We start from the raw sequence: 14,348 nt of genomic DNA, 5'->3' as shown, positions 1-14,348 counted from the left end.
GGTTCTGCTTTGTACCAGGAGGTGCTGGCCCATCAGTAAGAAAGGCACTCATACTCTACAAAGTGACCTTCTAAATGACCTTCTAATACTAGAGCCAACACTACACAGAAAGGGCTGATAATATAGAGATCTCACCTCCCTTCAGAAGGTGGAAACCCTCAGTTGCGCAGCAGAATGAGCCTCCAATCCATGTCCAGCATGCTGTGCAGACCCTCTTCATAGGAAAGGGTTTCCCATGCCAGTTGTTACAGGATTTTCTTAGAAGAAAACAATGCTATTCATTATCTGTACTGCCAAACAGAAAGGATGTGCACATGGGCACCTCTTGCTGCACTTTTAAAGGACAGACCGCTGCCTAGCAAGAAATCTGGACCTTGAGAGCCAAGTAGATGTCTTGGGGGGGTAGATGTCAAAGCGGGATTTTGTGCTTATTGATTGCAAATAGCGGTCTGCTATCAGAAAGCATCAGCTTCTTTTCTGAATAACCTACAGCCTGAAACCTCCTTGATGGCTTAGAGTCAAATGGCAGTAAGAACTTTGTTAATCTGCGTAATTAAAGAATCACGCCTATGATGCTCCTACAGGAACATACTTTGTGTTAACTTTTCCAAGTTCTGGTTTTGCAAGGGCTTTCACTGGCGCTGCTGGTGCCAGGTCAGGATTTACCCTACAAAAGATGCTTAGATTGTGAAGCGATGGGGTTTAACTATAATCGCACGGCAAACGGCAGTCAGTTTGCGACTCGGCTTCGTTAATTCATTTATGTTGTGGCTTCTAAACTGGCTCTTCTCGTGCGTCTTCTGCGTTTCGCGGTGTTTTGTATCGCGTGGAGCTTGTGCAGCGATGGGGGCCCACAGGGGACGAAATGGCGGTGGGCGGCCCGGAGCCGGGCCCTGCCCGCGGCTGCCGCTCGGTGCCCGGCCGCGGGGCCGGATGTGAGCGCACGGCGGGCGGGAGGGAGGAGCGGGGAACGGGGAGGGACGGAGGGAAGAGAGGCAGGGACCGGAGCAGGGAGGGGGGACCGGAGGGCGGCTGCAGCCCGGCGGCGGGCGGGAGGAAGCGGAATGGCCGCGGCCGCGGGGCGGCGGCGCTGCGAGGTAGGCGCCGTGTGTCGGGACGGGGCCGCGGCTCCGCTCCGGGCCGGGTCCCCTCCTCCGCTGGGTCCCCTCGGGGGTCGCGGCTCCGCCACCCTCGGCCTCCGGGGAGCCTCCGGGGGGCCTCCGGGCCCGGGCGGGCAGGTGTGCTGCGGGGAGCGGGGCCTGCGGGGCTCCGCCGGTGCCCTGCGTTTCCTGGAGCGGGGCCGAGGAGCGGCGAAAAGCCCCCGCTGCTCGTGGAGGCGGGGGGCTCAAGGTACTGCCGGGGGCTAGCGGGCTGCAGGGGGGTAAATCCCACCGCCTTCAGCACAAAACTCGGGAGCGCCTCGGGCAGATCCGCTGAGAGCAGACGGACGGTGGAAGGAAGTTGTGGAGAAGGTAAAGCCGGTGGGAGAAGGCGAGTAAGGCGTTTGGAGCCAAGTGGCCTTTCCTTGAAGAAACCAATAAACTCACTGGAGCCTGTGCCTCTGTAATGTTGTGCTCTGCTTGATAACCTTTTACACGAAGGTGGATGTTGATTTAAAAAAAATATACGTCGAAGGTCTCAAAAAGACTTTCAAACTTCCTTTTTTCCTGATTGTTTGTTAAAGGAAACTTGTCCTGCTTGATTACAGTCGTAGTAATCCTGCTTTGGAAACTCGAGGTTCCTCTTTCTTTATGGAGTATTGCTCTCGTCACCAGCGAGGCGAACGTACAAGCTCCTCAGGACAAACAAGCAGCGTATGCGAGCATACATTGGTGACTTAGGTGCTGGTCTCTCTTGAGGAGCTCTGTACAGCAGCAAAGAGAAGGGAATGCTTGAAATGGAAAATGATGCCTTTCAAAACTTCAAGTAAATAATTCCTTTCTGAGGGTGTTCTTCTGTTTCTTACTTCTCAGACTGAGTAAAATTGAAACTGCTGATATTTGTTACCCTATGCTGCTATTATTAATTTGTCCCTGCTGTGTAGCTGGAGAAACTTGAATTAAAACCTTGCTTACAAACATGAAAATGCTGAGATGATGTTTTTTTGCTGTTGGTTTGTTTTGTTGTGTTAGGTTTTGGTGTTGGACCAAACCAGACTAGTATAGGACTAGCTAGAAAAACTAATCCCATGGGGAATTTGAATTTGATCAGAGCAGGGTTGCACACTGTGTATTTTAAAAATCTTGATCAACGTGAAGGGCATCCTATGGAAGCTTCAAGAAAGAAAAATAAAGTAACATTGATTGGTAGGACACTGTAAGGATAACATGAGTAGAGTTCATAACATAGTACGTGCTTTGAGGCCAGCCTTAATGATGTTCAGATAAAGCTCTTATTTTAGAACGATTGCCTCTTAGTGTCTGCAGTTAGTGTAGAAATAACTGTGGGATGGATTTGTTTGTTTATTTTTAGAGTAATGCAACAAATTTAAAAATGAATGAGGGCGGTACAAACGTAAATTGCTTGCTTCACAGCAGTGTAACTGTAAATATGTTCCTGTGATGTGGATGTGATGTGTAATTACTTACCAGAACCAGAGTTCAGTTTTTATCGGCAGTGGTCAATAACATCAGTCATCTCAGAGAGCATTCATCCAGCCCTTTGTGCATGGAGAGGCTGCTGGGGTGTCACTTTCTGCAGAAGAATGCAGAAGCTGTTTCCAGACTGGGCAAGTAAGTGAAGGAGGAAATGTTTCTAAGCATGCCAGTAATGGTGAACCTCATTTATTCTATAAGTCATTTAGAATAAAATGTTTTCCTCAAAGCTCACGTTAAAAAAAAAAAAAAAAGTTAGGAGAAGTGCTCCTTTGATCTCTACTTTTCAGAGAAATGCAGTCTGCAGTTGTTTAGACTAAATTCAGTTTGTTCCAAGTGGTGATCACTCAGGAATGCTTTCATTGAGAAATTGAAGTAGAGAGAGATGGCTGCAGGTTTTGTGTACCTCCTAGTTTTCAGGTGCTTGGCATTAAAATTCTGACATCCCTTTTGTTGATCCGTTCAAAAAAATTTAAAATGGGACACTCACGTGGTGTTTGCGTTGAGACTGTCGCTTGTTCCGATCTAGAGGTTGGTTAGTGCAGGATAACCTGGATGAAATAACTTTGTCTGCGCAGAGGTTGCAGCTGGTAGGTCTCAGTGTTGCTGGTGATGTTAGGAGTTGCCGAAGACGCATCAAGAACAGGTCGGTGATAACTGATCTGCTCTCCTGCATAGGCTGTAGTCACAGTGGAAGAGCTCAGGGTTGATGACAGCGTTGAGTTACAAGGTAGGTGTTCCAAGCCCCATGTGCAGTTGGACAAATTCCTGCAGGAAGAACACATCACGGTTGTTAAATATTAGACAAGTTAACTGAGGAATTCCTTGAGCAGCATATTAGTGGAGACTGGAAGAGGATTTTGAGGAAATGTCATTGCTTGCTTGTCCTGGTTTAACTTTTTTTCACCTATGCCCTTCTGAAACCACCCAGAGACAAGTTAAGGACGAGATGAACCTGTGGTCTGACCCAATATAGCCATCCTGTTACTTTTCTACTAGGGAAGTGTAGTGGATTTTGTTTATTTTTTTAAAAGCTCATTGCTTCAAGTAATCTCATAAGCATTTTAATATGTAAAGCTAAGAGGTCCATGTAAACAGTGCATTTGTTTTGTCAGTAATTAACAACTGTTTAATACTTTCATGCATACCAGGTTGGTGACTGAGAAGCATCTGCTGGTTATAACTGAAACTGTGCAAGTTTCCTGCCTGAGGGGAAACTTGTCTGCTGAAGCAAGTGGTAGAAATAATTTGGCTACTGCAGCAGAATTGCATTTGTTAGACCAGCAGGTTGGTACTAATACAGTGATGCAGAGGTAAGTCTAGGACAGAGCTGCGGTGACATGGTTTTCTCTCCGTATTCTATTAATGTTTTTGATATGTTAAAGGAATATCCTGTGCAGAGCCAGGGAACAGATTAATAGAATAGGAACTTTGCAGGGGAGAGTTTTCTCCCTAAATAATAGCATGAACTTCTTGCATTTTGGTGTGTTTTTGGATGTTTTGTGAAATTAGGAGGATATTTGGAGGGCTTACTTCGGGCATATAAGTTTAGAAACTTTTTTTTTTTTTAAACTCTGTGCTGTAGAGCCTTACGTGGCTATATGGTGTTTGGGCATCTTTTTTCAAGTAATTGGATGGCATGAACATTTCTTTCCTCTTTTACCCTGTCCTTCCCACCCCTAGAGACTTTGTATATTTTTTATTGAAGAGGATATTTAGCTTCTTCAAACCACTGCTATGAAGGGTTAGTGGAAGTACTTCTACAGGTAGATGCTGGGGATAGTTCATCATGCCCTATTGTGAGCAGGCCTGTGCTTTATGAATAACTTAAACTTTGTGATGTTGCTGTCTGGGTAGAGCCTGAGCACTCTTCTCATAACTGACCCTTTTTTGAGCAGGAGGTTGAGCTAGGGATCATCTGAGGCCCCCTGCAATCTTAATTGTTCCATGATTCTTTGAAAGTGATGCTTTAAAGTAAAATTACTTTGCAAATTGTGGATTACTGGGCGAATTATTCAGATGGGGAATCCAAGTATTTGGGGCACTGGCATTGCTTAAAAGGAAGGCATACCTTAAACCAGCAGCTAATGTTGATTCTGTGTGGAATATTTTGCATTACGTGTGGGTTTTCAAGTGTGCGTTGAAAAGAGAGATTGATGGGAAAAGCATGTGAAAAATATGGGTGAACTAGAGAAAAGTGCAATTTTAGAGCTGGTTGAAAAGCAGAAGAGTTAGTAAAAAGTTTTTAAAAGCAAACTTCTGAAATAAGCAGAGGGAGTGGATATGAAAGCATTATTCTGCAAGGAGAAACATTGCAACAGAACCAAAATTCTTAGCCTTTGTCAAACAATGCTGGTAATAGGCTTGGCTGTGAGGGATGGAAAAAATCTTGGCCAAGTGCATTGGCGTGAAATAGCCTGGGATGCCATCGGTTTCATTATTGCTTTTTCTGGTATCTGCATTCAGAAAATACTGTGCAGCAGGAACAGAATTGCAGGTAGGCTGTTAAAGAGCCGGGAACAAAACAAGGCGAAATACGGAGATGTAGAAGGCGCTTCTACAGCTAGTGAAACCAATGTCATGTTTCTTGTTGATTTGTGCTTTAAGGGCATCTTGACGTGATTTGAGTATTTATAAAGATTTTTCTGGTGATAAATCTTCCATGTCCAGTATTATGAGCTCACGCTACTGTTTTCTTCAGCTGCGGCACCCACTGTTGGCTGTGTTGGGTTGCACGTTTTTATGCAACTTACGCACAAGAATTTGATTCTCTTTAAGACCTGTATCTCTTTAACAGACAACTGAAATGGCTGTTGGGTTCAGAATTTGAAGGGAGGGGTGTAACAGCGCAAACGTTTACAGGAAGCTGGCAGACGTGCTGTACCCAATCTGCACGTACCCACATCCACTGGTGGAGTGGGTTGCAGTGGCTGGTGGTGCGAGGCACTGCTTTGAGAAGGGGAAGAAAAACTTTGTGGCAGCAGAAAACACGTGCAGGTAGCTACAGCTGCCTATGCTGAAATTTGGCTAGAACACCGTGCTGGACGCTTCCTTGGAATGCTGTCGGGGAAAGTCGATCCAACATCGAGATTCTACATTTAGAAAGTATGCCTTATCTAGAGTCTTTTGCACAGTGGCATGGATGAAAATAGTTTGAAGTAGTGGAGTTCGTAAGTGTTCCTATAAACACTGAAGCAGCTGAGGCTGGGGTTTTCGAGAGGCTTGTTGCCAATATCGAAAGACCTTGAAGTATTCCTGGAAGCTTCTGGTTCTAGTATTAGAAACACCCTATTCTTATTTAGCTCTCAAAATCAGAAGCTTTGTGATGAAATTGTACTTCCTGGATGTAAATGAATTGTTAAAATCTCAGTTAAGAGGTGCATGTTGGTCTCAGTACAGCTGGTGAGGTGTTTAGAGGCTATCCTGAATGACTTGAGTGAAATAGGAAAGTACTGGGTCAGAGTTTGTGCCCAATTAAAAATCGCACCTTTATTTAAACCAGTGAAATTGGCTTCGAAAATTCTATAGATACGATCTGAACTGAAATGGATTTGACCTTTCAGTTAACAGTTAATCTCATCCATGAGGAGGTATCCTCTGATTTTGCTACGAGTGTGTTAAAGAAGCTGTTGAGTGTTAATGGAAAGGTAGAGAGATAGAACGGTAGCTGAAACGCTAACCTTTTGCTGCTTCTGTACGCCTTATTGAACAACTTGCAATCTAAATCTAACAGTATTTTAAAAGAAAAAAGGGACTTCTTGTCTGAAAGGATTGTTGTAGAACTTGCATGTCTGTCAGTAAATTCTTTACAATTCGTTTGACATAATTTATTTACATTTCTTAACAGGTGTATCTGCAGCCCATTAAGTTCTTCCAAACTGAAACAGAAAAGATAAATGAGCAGATTGATGTTGGAAGTATTTTTTGACTTTAAGCAGCTGCTGTTAATATATATATATGATATATATATACTTATTTATTTTGAAAGAAGATCAGTCTGATTATATCCTTAATTGCTTAGGTTATTTGACCTTTCTAACAAGTAAACAGTTCCCGTACTTTGTGGAGAGTGATGATGTAAAAAGAAAGAGTATAAGCTCAGGACAGGAGTGATAAACCAAGTAATACCAAAGTTGTGCTCGATGTACAGTCCGTCACGCAGCTGAAGAATCTGTTTGTTTCCTAACGTATAATGTACCTGGAAATAATTATTTTATTAGATGCATGGGAGGGATAAACAGTTGTACCCCAGCTTAATGCATATTCAAGAATTAAAGTATCTGGTACGTTAGTTGTTGCATGTATTTGAATTAAAATAAAGCCTTTGCTCTCTCAAGCATTGCTGGGATGCTTTCTCTGCTTTTTCTGTATCTTCTGTTTTCACTTCATGCGTGGTGATGACTGTCAGAATCTCTTCTCTGTTAACGTTTTGTCCTAGTTCCTTCCCAGTCTCTTTCTGCCCCCCCTCCCAAATGCACATACTATGTTGGCAAGCCCGTAAGTAACTCTCAGCTGACTTACTTGATGAGGTATCGGTGCAGTTTTCTCTATTAGTAGCAATCTGTGAATGCACCTGGCAGGGAGGCTTTTGAATGTCCGAGTTCCTGTGTTTTTTCTTGCTAAGGAGTTTTCCTGCTGTGGCAAATGTCTGGCTATGAATTCCTTTCCAGCTGACTAGTACTTTCCGTAGTATATTACTGCTGTCTTATTTTGCAGAAGTTTCCCCGGCTATCCCACAAAACTGCTACTGTCTCTGGTATGCAGGCAAGACAGGTTAATTTTTAAGTTAGCTATTATTCAGTATTAGGCAAATGCCTTACATTTTTTTCTATTTTTTATATTATTTAACAGGGAGGTATTGTGAAAATTGTGCTTGTTTTGAGGAAGCTCTGCCTACAATATGTGAAGGTTTTACTTTATAAAGAATTTAGGAAATGGTCTGACACGTTATCATTACTTCTGTATTTAGTGCTGGAACTCCAGAGAGTTTTTGAACTGATTTGTTGTCGTTATAAAGTGTCTCTTAAGGATGAATTGCAAGTAGTATGAACTCTGTGCTTGTTTAGCACTAGAACAAATTACAAAGATTGCTAAAAACAAACAAACAAACAAAAAAAACAACTTGATTGGCTTTCGTTTGCTTTTTTATTTTTGAGGAGAAAATTGTTGTGCAACTCAGCTGAAGTAGAGGAGAATGTTAGCATGGTCATGAGCAGATGGTGAGATTACCTCTGCCTGAGGTGGTGGGATTTGTCTCTGATAAAATGTTCCTTGCTTATTAAGGTAGGAAACTAATTTAGATTTTTTGAGTCTCTCTCCTGGTAGAGATGTGACATCCCGTGCATCATTCTCCTGATGTTTCTTACCAAAAATCTTTAAATTCCTCATTAGAAAGAATTGCTTCCTGGTTCATTTTTGTACATGTGCTGGAGCGGTCCTTAGGTAAATATGTTCTGTTTTTATGTAAGCCTCTGTAAGTGAGAATCTGTTTTGAAATAAATTTTCATCCCGTTTAGAGGCTTTGATGTGAAGGAGATTGTCGGACGTCTGCTGCTTCTTGGCTCTTGTCTATAAAGTTTTGCTGCTGTATACTTGATAAGCATTATTCTGTTAAATAAATTTGCATGGCAATCAACAGGTACACGGCTGAGCAAACGAACATTGCACTCTAAACAAGTGTATTCAAAATTGCGACCGAGGAATTGTTGCTTTTAGGGAAACCCAGCCTGACTCGAGCCAGAGAAAGGCCTGTGGATTTCTACCTTCCTGCATCTGGTGGAACGCTTCCAGAAAATACTGCTTACAGGTACCCTGCCTCACTACAAGACAGGGATTACCTTCAGTCAAGACTGTAGATAAGTCAGGTGTTGAGTTTTTTAGACCTCCTTTTAAAGAAATGTTGAAGCAGGCAGTATTGATCAGTTACCACTAGGGCCAGGCAAGCATGATGATGTTACACAAGGTATGGGTACGTATGTTTTACTGCAAATTTTGGGGAAAGTAAGTCATGGAGGGGATCGTTTTATTGCTTTCAAATCTCCGTTGTAATCCCTCCAGATGTTCCAAGGTTTTTGGTTTTGTTTTGGGAAGCGTTTGACGAGTTCTTTAAGGATTTCGAAAGAGAATTGTGCCTTTGAAGGTGAGAACCTCTTTTTGCTGAGAACTTCTTTTTTTTACTGTTGCTTAAAATAGAGTGTGCAGTAGTTGCGATGAGAACAATCTTGGCTCTGAGGATTACTTTCAGGTCTTTCGATGCCTTCCAGTTGTTGCAGACTCTCATGACTTCTCACGGTGTGGCCCCGAGTGGCTCAGGGATCTCTTTCCCACCTCTGGGATTTGATCCGAAACATTCTTCGGGGTGTTTGGGAAGTTCCTGCTGATGGTGCAAGTGAAATTTGCCCTTCTCTTTTTAAGTGCTGGAGAAGTTTAAATTTTGCTAGCAGTCTGCCTTTGAATTTACATGGCTGCAAATTCAAAAGTTCAAAGCGAAGCTCATCTTTTTATGTGAAAATGTTAGCCAACGCAGTGTCATTAACATTAAAAGTAGGCTTGCCTTTATTTTAATGATCCTCAAGTCGGGGGAGCTTTTCTTCTGATCTTCTATCATGTGATGAATTTACTGTTTAAAACTGGTGTGCAGGACAAGGTTTTGCTAAAACTCTTGCGGTGTTATCAGATGTTTTTAATTTTGAACTGTTTGAAAGCTGCAGTCTGCTTATCAAGTTTGACAGAGATTTACACACTGATTTGATTTTAGAATTGTCCTGAGGACAGGGCTTAAATAAAGTGATCAAACTTGAGGGTGTACATGGTGGCAGAGTCTGCCTTGCAAAAATAAAAACCCAATTCAGATTTCCAGATAGCAAGTGATAGTCCTAATCTTCAGGTCAGCACTCCAGCTTTCTGCCAGTGCAAGCGTGCAGTCAAACCGAGAAAAATGCAGCACTGTCGAGTGAAATTGTGAAAGAAATGAGCAGTTATTGAGAGAGTGGGATTCTCTGGATGTACGGGCGGGCGTGCTGCAGTAGCTGTGCACCATGTTTCCGAGCGCCGAGGAATGCGTGTTTGTCTGCAGGCATGACTCGCTGAAACACTGCCTTGTTGTGAGTGGGAGACGGCTTGGCGAGAAGGGAGATCAAAGCTGTCGAGTTCAGCAGAAAAATAAGGTTTCCTACTTCTTAAGGAGCCAAAGCTACTGTTACTTGGTTTATATATAGTTGCGTTGAAGGCCATATAATCGTGGTGTTTTTTCTCCTTCAGAAAAACGACTTGCTCTCGCTGCTACAATTATCAGGCGGCACCAGAATGCGCTGATAATATTCTGCCAAGTTGTTGCCCAAATAGTTCTCAGTAGTCCTAGCAAGTGTGATCATCTTTCAGTTTGTTTGAATAAAATTCGGGAGAAAGATCCTGCTGCTGTTCAGAATCCTTGGGCAACAGCAAGGCTGCAAAAACTGCGCTTCATGCTCCTGCTTCCTGGAAAAGCCAGGTAGGAATAATTGAGAAAACTTCATGAATTGGGAAGTGCAGGGTGGTCTTGCGTCTGGAGATTTAACAGAGCGATTTTAACCATCTGCGAAGTATTCCATATAGCTTTAAGAGAAGATTTAGGGAGACCGTCCTGCCAACAGGAGCCTAGAAAATGACCGAATGTTGCGGAAGGCTGCAGCTCCGCTGTAAACCCGATCGGGGCCTGGTCCTAACCATGGAGAAAGCCAGCCCGACATTTTTCCTCATCGGTTCCCCTGTGGGGTCCAACACTCCGCCGTGCAGGTGGGCAGTAGGTGGGGCAGCACTTCTTTCTAATGGCAGTAGTTGTGGCTTTGACGAATGCCAGCCTGTGCAGCCTGATGTCCTGTAAGGGAATGGAGCTGGTGCCTGCCTCTGCGGTAGAGTTTCGTCTGTGTTGAAAATCATTATTTCGTGGAGCGGATGCATACGAATAGGCTCTTCAAGACTTCATTCCCCAGGAATTCAGTTGTGTAGCTTTCAGTTTTTAACTTTGTTGGTCTGTCACTGGTTCAGTGATCAGCATCTGTCTGAAATACACCTAACAAAGCAGGAACTCCATAAGCACAGGATGTTTGTTTAGCATTGTGCTGATTTTGAGATACATTGTACACATTGGTCTTAACCATTCTAAAGAGAGCTGTTAAGAATGTAAAGTCCTAGGTTTTAATAGGGAAGTTACATCCTCCATCATAAATCCATAAATCATCTAAGCTAAATTTAATAATTCTTTAGATAACTTGCATGCCTTTTTTTTTTTTTTTTTTTTACTAACTAGTAGGGGTTTCATTTTAAAGACAGAATAAACCTTTCCTCTCTTAGCTTACAGCTAAGGGATAGGTTGATGGGAAAGGATTTTGGTAGCTCTTAATTAAAGAAATGGTAAACAGCTAAGTTGCATGATAGTGCTATGGGGCTTTGTACAATTAAGGTCAGGAAAATGTTGTATTCTTGAGCTGCCAGTGGCATTTGTTCTGTTTGAACTATTCCTTTCAGTGCTTAGCACCAAAATATTCCTCATTTCCAGGGGACATCACAGTTCTTGACCTAGGACCGTGTTGTAGGCATTACAAATACAAATGTCTTTTTTGTTTTCATCACCTTTTTGGTACAGTTTATCTCTAAAGGGTGGTTAGAAAGTTGTTACAAAAACTGGTTGACTTCACCCTTCACTGGAGCAGGCTTGTTTTAAAAATAAAATGGGGGAATATCTCTGGGAGAGTGGAGAAGGAAAAAAAAAAAAAACACATTTTTTTCTTGCGGTCTTGTGGTACCTGTAACATCAGTTCTGGTATAATCTTGTTTTTTGAGGGGTTTGACCTGAATCAGGCTTAGCTGAAATGTATAGAACCTTTTGTAAAGAGTCCTTCATAGTATAAGCCACTGCAGTGAAGTAGATGAAACAAAAGCTTGGCCAGAGTCTTAAAGAATTTAAAGAATCTGTTAGAAATCTGCTAAGAATCTTGCTGTCCATGTGGCGGGTCGACAGAAGTACAGTGTGGTTGAAGCACGTATCTCTGGTCTGATTCGAGGAGAAATAACTTCTGATGGGTACGAATAGCAGGGGAATACAAAGACAGTTTTTATCTGTATTTTCTGCAAATAATTTTTTTTGTCTTTTATTTTGTTTGATTTGCTTGTTGCACGACTTAAAGCCATGATGATTTACATTGAGAGGGCACATCTAGTTCAGCGAAACTGTGTTTTAATGAGGATTGCTGTTTATGTAAGCCTCCTAGCAGAAACTCATTATTCATGATTTTTATCTTGCTGCTTGATATGCATACTAGCTGTTGCTGGAAGACAGCTTATCTCTTGGAGTCAATGCTAAGCCGGCTGTGTGTAAAAGCTGTAGAATACAGCAGAAATAATATGGAAAACTAACACACTTCTTGTGACGATCTGTTGTAAGATTATTTTAATACAGAGGCATAAAGATTGTGGTGAATATGGGAAGTAGTATAATGGTACCAAGCACAAGATTGAAATTGGAGGAATGTTAGATGTCGTTTTCTTGGAGGTGGCCTTAAGCAAAAGCAACCTTCCAGAATTTCTTCCCTTACATAAGTGAATGACGCTTCCTTTCAGGGGCCATTAAAGCAATTACTTAATGAGCAGCTGCACTTAAATAATTTATCTTGCTTGTCCAAGCAATAGCATTTCATAAGTGCTATTTACTGGTTAAGGGGGTAAAGTACAACTTAATTTTCCAAATGAAGTAAGGTCATTGAGCATTGTAACCATGAGCATTGTAATCATGGTACAGTGACCAATTTGCCAATTCTGTTGTTGTTGCGATATACTGAAGTAAACTGGGAATCCTCCAGATTGTGTGCTTTGTCAGTACTAGTATCTGTATGGTTTTCAGAACAATTTCTATTTTTCAGGAATTGAAGCTGGTTAAGTGTACAGAATTGCTTCAGAGCTGAAGTCCGTTAGGTACCTGAATACACCTTTTCCGTGTCTGAGGTTTAGTGGTGCAGAAAGAAACTAAGTAATTCTCTACCTACTGGTAAGAACTAGTAAAAAAAACAGATGGGTCTTTCAGAATGCTAAGGCTGTGAACTTAATTGTGTGGCTTCTCTTAACTTGGATCAAAAAATCTGTTCTCTTTCAGGATTTTCTGCTCTAGGCTTCTGAATTACATGTGCAACCTTGTAATTTGGTGGTGTATGGCTTAGTAGTTCTCTGCATATGATTTCTTACATGGTTTTCTAATGTTTCATTTCCTTTTCAGAGCTGCTGAATCTATTCCGAAGCCAAGGGTAGCCAAGCAGTACAAGGGAAGTGTTGCTTCTTTCAATGGACATCTGCTCTCGCGGTATGGCCCAGATATCCAGTAGCAATGGATTTAAACAGCGCTCGTCACCTTCTTTGGCAACAGCAAGGTCAAAAGATGTGGACAAAGAGGAGGCGTTGCAGATGGAAGCTGAGGCATTAGCTAAGATGCAGAAAGAAAGAGGTATAGCTGGTAACAAACAATCTTTTCATTCTGTAAGCAGCACCAGGCAAAAAGCACAGACACACAACAAACAGGACCACGATCTCATGGTGTTTCCAGAGTCTGATGCCAAGAGAATGGAAGATAAACTAAGTACCATTGACATAGAGAAGCTCACTCATGCTGAGCTAGAGAAACTGCTGCTGGATGACAGTTTTGAATCTAGTAAAGCCCCTACGTTACCAGTAACTCCTATTTTGAGCCCATCGCTGTCTTCACAATTTTATATTGGGCCTGCTGGTCAGAGAGGACAGTGGACACCTGGGATACCAGCACCTGTGACATGCACTTTACCTCCTATTTACCCCTCAGCTTCTTATACAAAACAGACTGGTGTATTTCAGAACGGATTCCATCCAAGTATGTCCTCCTATCACTCTAGAGAACCTCTTTATCTTGGTCTTCCAAGGCAGTCGCAATACATTTCATATCCGTTGGCAGCTACTACACCTTTCCATCCGCAAGGAAGCCTACCTATATATCCTCCAGTACTTACACCAGAAATGGCAAAAGTATTTGACAAAATTGCAAGCACCTCAGAGTTTCTGAAAAATGGGAAGTCAAGCACTGACTTAGAGATGACTGCTATAAAGTCTGCAGTTTCTGACCTCCCAGCCTCGGAAAGCTGCAGGGACATTAGTAAATTTGACTGGTTAGATTTGGATCCCCTAAGTAAACCAAAAGTGGATAGCGTGGAGACTTTATATAAGGCAGAGGGTGATGGAGAGATGGCTTCAAGTATGACAGCTGAAGATCCATGGGACGCTGTGCTGTTGGAAGAAAAGTTGTTAGTAACTTGTCATCTGGAAAGAAAAATTAATGGGAAATCTGCTGGAGCAACAGTTACAAGGAGCCAGTCCTTAAACATGCGAACGACTCAGCTTGCAAAGTTACAGGGCCAAACATCACAGGTGAGTAAATCAGTATTTTTAGGTAGTGGTATAATGGTAAAGATTAATCACAGTACTTAAAGACACTTCAAGTTCTGTTGTTAAGTATTACTGGGTTTGTGTGTCCAAATAATGTGATGTTACTGACATACGCATACTGATATTCAGAAAATTGAACGTTCCTACTAAACTAAGTCCAAAAGTAACTGGGATTGTATGTAATTTTTCCAAATTTACCAGGGAAACTGCTGGTATTCAACACACTACAGAAAAGAAATAGCCTGTAGAGCAATGAAGTATTTAAATTACATAAATTCTTAAATTCATGAGTTAATCAGAAAAGGCTACAAAATA

The 14,348-nt window shown here is 42.2% G+C and overlaps 1 protein-coding gene across 4 annotated transcripts in view; it reads left to right on the top strand.

The window, feature by feature from the left end:
- The first annotated feature begins 947 nt into the window (after positions 1–947).
- The window catches only part of PIK3C2A (phosphatidylinositol-4-phosphate 3-kinase catalytic subunit type 2 alpha), a 49,545-nt gene continuing 36,144 nt past the window's right edge, over positions 948–14,348 (top strand). The window contains exons 1-2 of one of the 4 annotated variants that reach the window (XM_080595754.1): positions 948–1,097; positions 12,841–14,015. In XM_080595754.1, coding sequence (XP_080451880.1) covers positions 12,906–14,015 — 1,110 coding nt within the window. In that variant the 5' untranslated portion in view covers positions 948–1,097; positions 12,841–12,905. Of the gene's footprint in view, positions 1,098–1,339; positions 1,473–7,084; positions 10,084–12,490; positions 12,616–12,840; positions 14,016–14,348 lie in introns of those variants that run through there. The other 3 variants (XM_080595757.1, XM_080595755.1, XM_080595756.1) reach the window with 3 other exon arrangements.

Source organism: Anser brachyrhynchus (genome assembly GCF_964034855.1).
Source record: "Anser brachyrhynchus genome assembly, chromosome: 5".
NCBI classification, from domain to species: Eukaryota; Metazoa; Chordata; class Aves; order Anseriformes; family Anatidae; genus Anser; species Anser brachyrhynchus.
This window is presented reverse-complemented; position numbering and strand designations above follow the sequence as displayed.